The sequence below is a fragment of the Lynx canadensis genome, chromosome D1, assembly GCF_007474595.2.
Source record: "Lynx canadensis isolate LIC74 chromosome D1, mLynCan4.pri.v2, whole genome shotgun sequence".
NCBI lineage: Eukaryota > Metazoa > Chordata > Mammalia > Carnivora > Felidae > Lynx > Lynx canadensis.
This window is the reverse complement of record NC_044312.2, coordinates 109,581,721-109,593,787: the sequence shown is the minus strand read 5'-3', so window position 1 is coordinate 109,593,787 and position 12,067 is coordinate 109,581,721. Positions and strand designations below refer to the sequence as shown.

Genomic DNA, 12,067 nt, shown 5'->3' with positions numbered 1-12,067 from the left:
GACCCTTAGTCCCCAGCAGGCCCAGCGGCAGAATGAAGACCCACCCCCACCCCCACCCCCGCCCCGGGCTAGAAGGGGGACCGCTTGGACACCGCCTTAGAAGTGCCCCGGGTGCCGGTCGGTTGGAGTCAGCTGCAGCGACTCAAACCTGAGTCTCAGGCCCTAGGCTGGGCAGGGGGGTTCCCTCTCGGCCTACCTTGCTCCTGGGAACACTGGAGTCCGACCCTGTGTCCCCTTCCACGACCGAGCATTGCACCGCTGACCCGGGGTAGCCCGTTGTGCCGGTAGTGGCCTTGGACCCACCGCTCAGGAACGCACGTGAGAAGACCTTCCATTTCATACCTTTTATTTTATCTGCATCTTCTCTGCCTCCTCGCCCCCCTCCCCCCACCGGCCCCTCAGAGGGGGTGGAAACCCCATTTGGAAGGGAAGGGACTTCTCTCTCCTCCCTGGAGGAGGGACGGTGTCTCCTGGGCCAGGCCCCACTGATGGGAGAGGCAGGCGCCTCCATGGCCGAGCAGGTGCATCGTCCAAGAGGCTGTGGCCAAGGCCGAGGTCCCTCGGATGCCCCGCGGCCCGGGGCCCCGTGGGGCATCAGGAAGGCGAAGAGCAGAGAAGTCGGGGGTGGGGGCAGTGGGAGGGCCAAGCCCGGGGTGTGTGCGCGTGGCTGGCAGAGGCAGATGTGGACTTCGTGAGGGACAGGGGCCGAGACCAGGGGATGTGGGCTTAAGGTAGGGCCCTGAGAAGGAACCCCAGGTCACAGGGGAGCTGGAGGTGGGGGGAGGGTGTACCAGGGAAAAACTGGGGGCTGGGGGGGGGGGGCGAGGCTGTGCTCTAAGAACCGGGCTCCCAGTAGAGGGGCTGTGCTGCGGAGTGTGATCAGGGACCGGCCCTCAGCGGAGACCAGAGGGCAGGCAGCGAAGGGCTTGTCAGGGCAGGAGGAGGGGGACTTCGGGCCAGTAGTGGGGCCGAGGCTACGATGCCGCCCCACGGCCAGCTCCTCCGCTTCGTGGAGGCCAGCCCAACTGGGCATGGCCCCAAACCACCAACTTGTGCTTCTGGGTCGCTCGAGGGTTCCCGGGGCGGCCTCAGCCACGTAGGGCGGAGCCCAGAGGCGGCCCTGCGCTGCATGCAACAGCTGTCCCCAGGACTCGTTCCCCATCTCAGGCTCTCTGGAAGCTCGCCCCCCCCTGCCCTGCCCGAGAGGGCCCTAAGCCAGATCACCAGACAGCGCAGGGGTGGAACGTGGCCGTGGGGGGGGTGGGGGGGCGGGAGCCAGGCTGGGACAGTTCAGAGACTCAACTTCGGCCGCGTCCGCTTAGGCCCTCCGGTCCTTCAGTCTGTTTAAGGGCCTGGCCCCACCCCCACCCCAAGTGCGCTGGTCTGTTTTCCCTCCCGTCTTGGACGACGACCGCTCGGGCGTCGGAGCCCACGGTGGGACGGCGGGGAGGAGGCCGCTCCGGGGAGCGCGCGCGGGTCTCAGAGAGCACCCTGCCCGTCCCCCTGGCAGCCGCCGTCGCCGTGGACGATGAGCACCGGGAAGTAAAGGGCGTCCTCGTAACACGGTGGGCTTTCCAGGGGCTCCGTGTCCTCTGCCCGGCGCCCCAGCGGCCCCCCGCTCAGGCTCCGGAAGACCCCCGGGGTGGCCCGGCCCCCGGCTCCCAGGGAGAGCCGGCTGCGGCTGAAAGGCAGGCGGGGCCCGCTGGGCCGGGCGGGGGGCAGCGAGTTGCTGCTGAGGGAGCGACGGCAGCGCCGGCAGCCGCGGAGGTAGGCGCCGGCGCCCATGACCACGGCCTCCGAGTAGCTGGGCACCAGCTGCCGGTTGGAGCAGATGTGCCACTCGAGCTCGGTGAAGTCCACCGTGGCCACGCGGGAGAGCGGGGGCCCGCTGGGCACGGCCCCGGGCGGGGGCGAGCCGGCGCCGAAGAGCTTCTCCACCTGGTAGTGCACGTGGGCCGTGCCGTAGGCCGCCACGACGCGCAGCGGCCAGGACAGCGTGGCCGCGGACACCAGCCAGAAGACCCAGGCGCGGGCGTACCAGGGCGGGCTGCGGGGGTCCGCGAAGACCATGAGGGACTCGCGGAAGTCCACGTCCTTCAGGTGCATGCCCTCGCGGGCCTCCAGGTAGTCGTCCAGGCCCTCGTTGGCGCTGAAGAAGCGGGCCCTCTGGGTGAGGTACGAGGCCTCGGCCTCGGCGCTGCCGAAGCTGAAGCACTTGGTGAAGCGCAGCCGCGTGGCCGCGTGGTCGGCCAGGCCCACGAGCTCCTTGGAGACGTCGCGGACGCCGTGGGCCGAGTAGTCAAACTCGCCGCGGGCCGTGCGGCTGTCCGCCCGCTCGTGGTAGACCTGCGTGGTGGTGTAGGCGTCGCCGTTCCGGTAGCGGGTGATCTGGCGGGTGCGCCGCACGTAGTGGTAGCTGGTGGCCTTCCACCAGACGCAGGGCGGCGCCTGCTGCAGCCGGCGGATCAGGGCGAGCACGGTGTTGGCGTCGGTGCGCGGCGCCTGGCACGACCGCACGTGGCAGTGCCAGCACTCGGCCAGGTAGAGGAGGTAGAGGAGGGACACGAAGGCCAGCGGGATGTACAGGTAGCCGTCAGAGCAAGGGCTGGCCGGGTAGGTGGGCGGCGGGCCCCCGGCCCCGCGGGCCAGAGCCGCCTCGGGCCCCAGGACCAGCCGCGGCACCGTGGCCAGGCGACACCAGGCCACCACGGCGCCGCAGGCATGGATGAGCAGGGTGAGCAGCAGGCACTTCCAGTGCGACTCGCGGCACAGGGAGCTTCCCAGGGACTGTTTCAAGGGCCGCTGCTGCGGGGCGGAGAGAGGAGAGGCGCGGGTCAGGACGGGGCCTCGGCCGGCGCCTGGCCCTCTGCCGAAGCCCCGCGAGGGAGGCGGGGCAACACTCCCCACTCCACGGAGGAGGGAACCGAGGCTCCGAGGGAGCGAGCCCCCTGCTCCGTGCCTCACCCTGCTGGCTCTAACTCGCCGGGGAGCCGCAGGAGTCCAACTCGGGCCCATCTGCCCCGAGCCTGTCCTCTACTGTGCCCCATCATCTCCGCCAAGGGCACCTAGGGACAAGACGGACCCATCTCTGCCAAGAGAAGAAAGGACGCGACTGGCCACTGAGAAAACTGAGCGCCGGTCCCAGCTCTACCCTCAACTTGCTGTGTGGCCGTGGCCACATTCCTGCCCTCGCCGGGCCCCGGTTCCTGGACCTGTTGGCACGGGAGGCCAGGGCGGCAGGGGTCCTGAGGGGGAAGAGCATGCGCTTTAGAGCCCCACCGCTCAGGAGGCAGTGCCCGCTCCGCCACCGACCGTATGACTCGGGCAGGTCCCTCTCTGGACCTCGGTCTCCTCATCTGTAAACTGGGGCGTTTGTGAGGATTCCACGAGATCGTCCGCGTGGCGATCTCAGCACAGGGTCTGGCCATGGGAATAAATATTATTGCTGTTTCCCTGAGACTCCCTCTGGTCCTTTGGTTCCAACTTGGAGACTCGGGAGAAGCTCTTAAGTGAGAAAGAGGAAGAGCTGGGAACGGAGGAGGTGTGAGTCTGGGGGGAGCAGATGGAGCGCGTCCCCCGTCCTCCATCCCTCCATTCCCCATCTGCGCCGCCGAGACCGAGGGGGTGGAACACAGCTGCTGGGCAGCAGGGGCCACTCCCGGGCCCAGAGGGTTTGGCCTGCCCTCCCAGGCGGGGCTGCCCGCCCAGCCCCCACCTCACCTCCAGGGGGCCTGTGGAGACAGAAGTGGGGAAGGGGTGGGGAAAGGAGGGGAAAAAGAAAGAGAAGGGAGAGGTGGCCTGGCGGAGACAGCAGAGGTGGAGTCAAGGGGCCACGTCTCCAAACTCAGGGGCCCAAGAGGAGAGGAAACGCCCCCCCCCACCCCCACCCCCCGCCCCGCCCAGCCCAGGGCGGCCTGTCCTACCCCGCCAGTCACCCACCACAGGTACACATCGCCACCACGACCCGCAGGGCCAGTCGGATGCACGCACCCACACCTCCACACCCCCACCGTGTTTGTCACAGACCCACCAGCCACAGACGTGCGCGCTGCCCGTTCATCCCAGGCACCAGACCCTCCCCAGTGCCCGGGGCACAACCCCTCAAACCGGAACGTGGTGCCCAGGCGCACGCGCTCGCCCACGCACACAGGCACACACCCCACCCAGACCCGCCCACCACAGGACACACACGCAAATACCAATGACACACCGACGGAGGCCCGGCTACACGCCAGACCCTCACCTGACCACAGTGCGCAACCCCCAACCCCACCCCTACTGCCACCTGACACCCACCCTAGACTCCGCAGAAGAAACCCACCCACGACGGAACACATGCACGCATGACCGCATCGCTCAAGCCAAGGCCCCCGCCGTCACCCGACTTTAGCTCACCCGAGGTGTGAGGGGCGCGGACTAACATTCACACGCCCGCAGGCGCACCACAGCCGCCCAAACACACAGAGCCACTCACCACCTATCACCCCAGCACCCCACACGGGGCTCCAGGCCCCTGCGGACCCTCTTCCTGGCTAGGGCTGAGGAGGGGCCACCCTGGGGGTCCCAGCCAGCAGGATGGGCCCTGTGGCCTCAGCACGGGGAGAGGGAAAAGGGGAACCGGAGGCCTCCTCCTTTCCTCTTTCCCCTCCTCCCTCCGCTCCCTCCCCCAAGTCCCGGCCACCGCTGCTGCATTGCAGGCGCCGCCCGGGCACCTCGTGAGCCGCTGGGCTGGGCCGGGGGCCTGACCCCGGGGCCTTGGGGGTGAGGGGCAGCGCTGCGGAAGCAGGGCGCGCAGGAGCCGGGCGCTGACGTCACGGGAGGGCGGGGGGCGGGAAGAAGGGGCGCCCGGGGTTGGAATCGCCCCCTCCTCCCTTTCCAGCAGCCCCACCCCGACCCCCACGCGAGCCCCTAGCCTCGCAGGGCGCCGGCTACCCTAATGACGTCATTGGCAACAGGGGTTTGGGGACTTCCCTCCTCAGCCCCTGTCCTGGGGCTGGCCCCTTCCCTTGTCCCCCTCACCCTGTTCCAGCCCCGGCTCCGGCCCCCCAACACACAGCGGCCGTACCTCCTCCCGCAGCGGCTCGCCGTCCGGGATGAACGCGGGCACCTCCCCGCTGTCTCCTCCGCCGCCCTCGGGCATGGTGTCCTGGCTGCTTGGGCGGCCCGGGCCCGGGCCCCGGGCATGATAGGGGGGAGCGCAGAGGGCTGCGGCGCGGCCCCGAGGGCGTCCGCTCGGCTCGGCGGCCGCACAGGGAGTGCGCGGAGCTCGAGCTCGAGCGCGGTGGCGGCGGCGGCGGCAGCGTTGGCGGCCGCGGTGCCCGGCGCCCCGCCCTCCGCTGACCCCGCCCCCGCGGCACCCGCGGCGCCGCCGGCAGCGCCTGGCACCGGCGGGCGCTGCCTCCGCCCCCGAGAACCCCAGTCTGGCGGACCCAAGCTTGGGTTCCCCTCCCGCCGCGCTGGCGCTTGCGACCTTGGCCGAGTCCTTGCTCTCAGAGCCTGTTTCCCCCGCTGTAAAATGAGGACAGGGAATCTCAAAGATGGGTAATACCCCCCGCGGTCCCGTCTCTGAGGTGTAGGCCCAAGCCTAAGCCCACCTGGACCCCACCCCGGAAGCCTTGCGTGTAGGGGAGAAAGCGGTTACAACCCAGAAAGGTGAGATACGCCTCATTTGCTGGCCCGAGGTGCGGGCTTCACGTAGAGCAGGCAGGTTGCGCAGGCCAGGACACCCAGGGCCCCAAGCTTCGTGACCTTGGGCCTGCACTTTTCACCTCAACCTCCGTTTTCCCATCTGAGAAATGGGAGTAGAAAGGTGCACAAGCATTCATCATGACGTACAGGGGAATGGGATCTGTCCTTCATGGGAGGACACCCTCATTCCACGTGGTGGCCCCAGTGTTGTTCCCTGGCCCTCAGGGGCCTCAGCCCATCTGCCTCTGGGTCTGGACCTAGCCCTCAAGGTAGACAATCAGTTGGTGGGACACAGGGAACTGCAATGCTAGGTTGGGGTGCTTTTCGACTTTTTTTTTTTTTTTTGCAAAGGGAACTCAAAGACCATTCAGTTTAATATCCCTACCCATTTGAAGATGAGGTAATTGAAATGGTCGAGAGAGTAAAGGACTGACCCAGGGCTACATTTATTTATTGATTATTTATTTATCGGGCACAGATGTTTATTGGATATCTTCTATATCCAAGTACTGTGCTTGGCACTGTGAAGACAAGGGTAGGAGTGGAGAAAGACACAGGCCCTGTCCTAATGGAATTTACATACAGGGCAAAGTGGTGTTCCCAGAGGGAGCCTAGAACTCGGCCTCCAGGTTCAACCCCCAGCCAGGTCATTCCTCTGTTCCCTTTGTCTCTCTGAGACACAAGTCAAACTGATTCTTAAAGGATAACTAGACTTTCGACAAATGGATATGAGGAGGAAGGGCATTCCAGGTGGAGGGGACTTTTGAGCAAAGACACTGCGATTAGACCACGTGGGTTGTGTTCAGAGAGTAGGAGAGTAACCTGGTGTAACCAGACACTGGCTAGTTAACTAGAGGCAGATCGCAGAGGACCTGATTTTGCTCTCTAGAAAGTAGTGGCTGAAAGTGTGTGAGAGAGGCCCCTGAAGACTGTTGCCGAGGAGGGTGCCAGTGGTCAGAAACTGGGCGGAGAGAAAGGAAACCCCAGCTTCACTTTAAGATGGGCGGCAAGGGCAGCAATGACTCAGGAGTATCAGCTGCAGCTTCAGGAGGTGGACCAGCACACCTCCACCCCCTAAATCGGCTGGACCACGGGAGAGTTGACGGGCCAGGACTGGTGCAGGATCCTGTCCCAACGAACGATACCATCCAATCTCTGGGACTTCAGACCTTCTGGATTTTTCAGTATTTGTAATGTACGTGTGTCTCAAGAGCCCAGACCCTCAATCAAGAGCTCAGACCCAATCTCTGGGACTTCAGACCTTCTGGAATTTTCAGTATTTGTAGTGTGTACGTGTGTCTCAAGAGCAGCAGGGTCCCGGGGTCTGCAGGATAGCCGTCAGTGGCTGTGGGATATTTCAGCACCGGACAACGGACAGCACCCGCGCGGGAAGGAGGGGTGGGAGCGGGGGGAGGAGCCAGCTTCCGGGGCTCGCTTGGCCGCGCTGTCACTACCCGGCGCGGCCTCCTACTGACACCTCGCGGGTTGCCTGGGCTCCGCTCCAGGGCTGGGGGGAGTATGGAGGACGGGAGAGGAAAGAGAGCGTTGAGAGGGAGAGGCAGGAGCCCCGAGGGGTGGGACTTGCTAGAACCCCACCGACCCATCCCCTCCTGGAGTACATCCGGCGAGCGAAACTTGGTTCCCGGACTCCCGCCTCCTCCAGGTCTCCAACCGGTGTAGTCGTGGCAGGGCGAGCGTCAAGTGCCCCACTGCGCAGGCGCGGAAATAATTCTCAACACCCTCTTACTTTAACCCAACTATTGGCTGTTCTGGGCACAAACTAGCAACCGCAACATCCAATCCGAGAGTGCCTCGAATTGCTCCGCCTATCCTCCTCCCGGAAGCTGACTACTGCCGAATCCAATTCAGCGAGGCCGCGCCAGCAGCCAATTGGGAGAAGGGAGGGGCGAGTTGGCGCCGCCGAGGAGCCAATGGCAGGCGACGGAGGATAACGCTGCGGACATGGCGGCTGTGGTCGAAGAGCTCGCGGACGTGTCGGGCTTCTCCATAACCTCAGTCGGTGCCCAGGGTGCGGAGCTGCTGCCTTATTAGTATTCTCACCCACGAGGCGGCGCAGCGGGCCCCTGGGGAGAGCCAGCATCGCGGCCATGGCTTATCACTCGGGATACGGAGCCCACGGTGCGTGGGGCGCGGGGCGGGTGGGACGCGGCCCGACCGGCCGGAGGAGGGTCGGCGGCGCGGCCCTCTCACCCCGAGGGAGAGGGGCAGCCGTGACCGCTCCCCAGGGCGGCGGGTGTCTTTCGGGTTTTCGCCCTGCGCGACTCAGCAACGCGTCCCGGACTTCGCCCTCTCGGCCCAATCCCGAGATCGGGCGGTGACAGCACAGCTGGATTGCCCATGCTAGACCAGCACAAACGGAGTCTGCCTCCAGAACTTTCTTTACCTGTCATGACCCTGGTAGGGGCCCTCACCACTGCCCAGGGCCTTTGGGTACTCAGCTGTCTTCTTTCCCACTCTTGTTTATGCGGGATGCCTTCCCAGTTATCTTCTCCACCTAGTAAACTTCTACTCACTCTCCCAAGGCTCAATTCAGAGATCACTTCCCTTGAGAAGACCCCCAGAAGCCCGCAGGTGGGCAACCACTTCCAGGTGCTGCCTTAGCTCTTTCTTTGCCTACATTTAACACCTCTGGGAAAGGGTCCTTCTTCAAAGTTCTCTCTGGATTACCTATCCCCATCCAGCATGTATTTCACTAACCGATTGCTTGGTGCCCCCAGGACCCATACAGGGCTGCGCAGTCTGGGGAGGGGGTGGTGGTTTGGGCTCATGCTTGGTATTCCTGTCACCTACTCTAGTACCTACAAACCCACAGGCTCCAAGCACAGGGCCCGGGCAGCTCCAGATCCCCCTCCCCTCTTCGATGACACAAGCGGTGGTTACTCCAGCCAGCCAGGGGGATACCCAGCCCCAGGAGCCGACGTGGCCTTCAATGTCAACCACTTGCTTGGGGACCCCGTGGCCAACGTGGCTATGGCCTATGGCAGCTCCATCGCATCCCATGGGAAGGACATGGTGCACAAGGAGGTGTGGCCTGCCCCCAGGGCAAGGGTGGCAAGATTTCTGACCAGGGCTGGGGCATCACGGGATCCCACCTAATTGTCACAGCAGCCCTCAGGGAAGGAGCACACCCTGGAGCACCCTGAGGTTTGGCGTGCAGCTTGCCCACGGCCTCCTCTCTCCTCTCCCAGCTGCACCGTTTTGTGTCCGTGAACAAACTCAAGTATTTTTTTGCTGTGGACACAGCCTATGTGGCCAAGAAGTTGGGGCTACTGGTCTTCCCCTACACACACCAGGTGAGCTGCCTACCAGGTGAACTGGCGGGGCCCTGTGTCTCCCTCATCCTTTCCCAGAGTTTGGCCCCCAGACCTCAACGCCCTTTCTTCTCTTCTCATCTTTCACTCCTGACCTGGCCGCCGCCGCTGCCGCCAGAACTGGGAAGTGCAGTACAGTCGCGACATGCCTCTACCACCACGGCAAGATCTCAACGCCCCTGACCTCTATATCCCCAGTGAGTCTTCTCTGACCCGGGCTGGGAGTTGTGGGGGGACCTGTGCCTCGAGGCACCAGTGAGAAGAGAGAGGCTCACGCGTTGATTCAGCATCTGCTTTTGGTGCTTTTGTGTGTGGCGGTTGCTAGACGCCAGGTAGGCGAGAGTAGGGGGACCAGTGAGGAATTTCCTGGCTGTGCCTTCAGTGCCCTCAGGGTGTTCCCTTTGGAGACCTTCTTGCCTCTTGACCGGGACCATGTCCCTCTCCAGCCTGGAGCTCTGGGTTTAGACCTGGCCCTGCAACTTCCAGCTATGGGACCTCAGGCTGGCTACTTTTATTCTTCCGGAAACCAGGAATAACAACAGTCTCTACCACAAAGGATTGCGGTGGAGCTTCAGTGAGGTGATGTGTGCTCAGCAGGAAGCACACTTTAAATCATTACTGTCATTGTTGTTACTTACCCCCCAAGTCCTGCTCCAACATTTCCTCCTCTGAGGAAGTGATCACTCCCTTCTGGGCTCCCAAAACCGCCCGTCCACCTGGCACATGGCACGGGGTCAGGCCGCCCACGTTGTCTAGCGGCGGGCAGACTCTGCATTTGACTCCTCTCTGTCCCAGGGCCTGTACAAGGCGAAGCCCGTGGTGGGTACCCTAGAGTAGGGGTGAGTGTGCCCGGGTCAGCCCTCAGAGGGGTTGCTAGGGCAGCCAGTGCTAGTGAGGGCAGCCAGTCAGCCCAGTTGCTCTGGGAGGGCCACAGGTTCTTCCATCCTTCATTCCATTTTCTCTCAGAACCACCTGGTAAGGCAGGAACTGCCATCTCTGTTTTCCATGTTGAAGCCAAGGATCAGAGAAGACTCGAATCTCTTTGAAGCCACGTAGCTTATAGGTGATAGAGCTGGCTCCTGACTCCAGACCCTGTGCTCTTTGGTGGGCACATCAGTTCTGGTGCTTCAGGGGGCAGGGAACAGGGCTGAGGAGTTACAGTTGCTGTGAAAGCCCAGCTCCCACTGGCTCTGAGCTTTTGTGCAAATAGCAGAGGTAAACCCGGAGCCCTCTATGTTGGCAGGATGGCCAGAGCCATAGCCAGTGCCAATGGCCAGACGTAAGAAGAAGTCATCCTCATGGCCTGGACTCCAGGAACAGCCTGAGTTGTCTTCAAGCCTGTATTTTGGTCCTATAGTCTTGTGTGAGATCAGTTTGGCCCCTGCCAGCTCATCTAGGATTAGCAATGGCCTTGGCCTGTGGTGTAGTTAGAGTCACAGCAGGAAGCTGGTAAATTTCCTAGCACAGGGATAGGGAAGGAGGCAGCTTGGTGGTCCTGAGAGAAGGGTCAGGTAGCATTTACACAGGGAGAGAGAGCTGAGCAGGCAGGGTATTGGGGAGCTGACTATGGAGGCTGAGCATGAGGGGATATGCAGGGAAGGAAGTATAGGGAGAAGGTGGGGAGTGTAAATGGCCTCAAACACCTAGTTAGGGGGTTCTGATTGAGGAAAACAGGCTGACGGCATCTCTCTGGCTCTTGGCAGCAATGGCCTTCATCACCTACGTGCTGTTGGCTGGGATGGCACTGGGCATTCAGAAAAGGTCAGTGCCAAGGCCCTCCTCCGTTCCTACCAGCTTTCCCTCCTGACTGCTCTCCTCACCTCCCCAGGGGACCTGTGGCAGGTCCTAAGCCCACCCCATGTCCTCAGGCTCAACCTGCCAAACAGGATGGCTGGTGTCTGAACTCACCCCCACCCCCACCCCTACGTGGCCACAGGTTCTCCCCAGAAGTGCTGGGCCTGTGTGCAAGCACGGCGCTGGTGTGGGTCGTGATGGAGGTGCTAGCCCTGCTCCTGGGTGTCTACCTGGCCACCGTGCGCAGTGACCTGAGCACCTTCCACCTGCTAGCCTACAGCGGCTACAAATATGTGGGGTGAGTACCCCTGCACTCTTTTGCACTCGTCTCGGGAACTGTGTACCGTTGTTAGATCAAGAAGGTATGGAGAGCCACTCCGGGAACACAGGGGAGAAGGGCCTTGAGCTGGGGTCGTGAAGGACGTCTCAGATCCAGGTGCTAGGGCTGAGTCCTAGGCCTGCCAGATTCATTTTGAGTCTAGGACCCTGTGGGGATAGATTGGAGATAAAGGGCCCCAGAGGTGGTGGTCAGGGTCTAGGCTGGGTGGTGGGGCCGGTCTCGGGCCTGGGTCCTTGGAAGGTCTCCAGCATCTTCTTTCTCCTCTCCCCCCACCCCTCCCAACACCCCACACCCCTGCAGGATGATCCTTAGTGTGCTCACAGGGCTGCTTTTCGGCAGCGATGGCTACTATGTGGCACTGGCCTGGACTTCGTCTTCACTCATGTACTTCATCGTGAGTCTGGGGCTGCCCCTCCTGCCTCTTCCCCCGGGGTTGGAGCTGGGGCCGAGCCTCCCCATCCTGGCACAGCTTCAGCTCTCTCCTCTCTTCTAGGTGCGCTCTTTGCGAACAGCAGCCCTGGGCCCCGACACTGTGGGGGGCCCAGCTCCCCGGCAGCGTCTCCAGCTCTACCTGACCCTGGGAGCTGCAGCCTTCCAGCCCCTCATCATATACTGGCTGACCTTCCACCTGGTCCGGTGACCTTTGGCTCCCACTGGCACTGATTTTTCCATATATTGAAGATTTGATTTCCTTGATTGTATTTGACCCTTGTTCCTGGGGCCTGAGGTGGTGGTGGTGGTGGGAGGGGGGGTGGTCTCCATTGCCCAGGGTTTATCAGGCTCTAGGGACCCAGGGGAGGGCTTCCTGGAGTTGGTGGTCTTGATACTGCTTTGAAAGGCAGATGGAAGGGTTTTAGCAGCAATAGCTGTGTGGCTGTGACGAGGAAAGTGAGGACAGAAGGGAGCAGCTGCC

General features: G+C 63.1%; 2 protein-coding genes across 2 annotated transcripts; one reads left to right on the top strand and one right to left on the bottom strand.

Moving 5' to 3' along the window:
* Positions 1 to 337: 337 nt before the first annotated feature.
* TMEM151A (transmembrane protein 151A) lies at positions 338 to 5,284 on the bottom strand. The gene is made up of 2 exons (XM_030333435.1): positions 5,066 to 5,284; positions 338 to 2,805 (listed from the first exon to the last, which is right to left on the bottom strand). Exons 1-2 carry the CDS (start codon positions 5,138 to 5,140, stop codon positions 1,480 to 1,482), a joined length of 1,401 nt encoding a protein of 466 aa, XP_030189295.1. The 5' UTR covers positions 5,141 to 5,284; the 3' UTR covers positions 338 to 1,479.
* A 2,333-nt stretch (positions 5,285 to 7,617) lies between these two features.
* Positions 7,618 to 11,853, top strand: YIF1A (Yip1 interacting factor homolog A, membrane trafficking protein). The gene is made up of 8 exons (XM_030333123.1): positions 7,618 to 7,827; positions 8,522 to 8,733; positions 8,898 to 9,002; positions 9,139 to 9,217; positions 10,724 to 10,781; positions 10,957 to 11,112; positions 11,455 to 11,548; positions 11,648 to 11,853. The coding sequence occupies exons 1-8, from the start codon at positions 7,797 to 7,799 to the stop codon at positions 11,792 to 11,794; spliced, it is 882 nt and encodes a 293-aa protein (XP_030188983.1). The 5' UTR covers positions 7,618 to 7,796; the 3' UTR covers positions 11,795 to 11,853.
* The last annotated feature ends 214 nt before the right edge of the window (positions 11,854 to 12,067 follow it).

Coding starts and splice junctions, on each gene's coding strand:
- TMEM151A (XM_030333435.1), bottom strand. CDS start 5,140: ATGCCCGAGGGCGGCGGAGGAGACAGCGGGGAGGTGCCCGCGTTCATC. Junction 2,806..5,065: donor GCGAGCCGCTGCGGGAGGAG/GTACGGCCGCTG, acceptor TCCGCCCCGCAG/CAGCGGCCCTTGAAACAGTC.
- YIF1A (XM_030333123.1), top strand. CDS start 7,797: ATGGCTTATCACTCGGGATACGGAGCCCACG. Junction 10,782..10,956: donor GCACTGGGCATTCAGAAAAG/GTCAGTGCCAAG, acceptor ACGTGGCCACAG/GTTCTCCCCAGAAGTGCTGG. Junction 11,549..11,647: donor CTTCACTCATGTACTTCATC/GTGAGTCTGGGG, acceptor CCTCTCTTCTAG/GTGCGCTCTTTGCGAACAGC.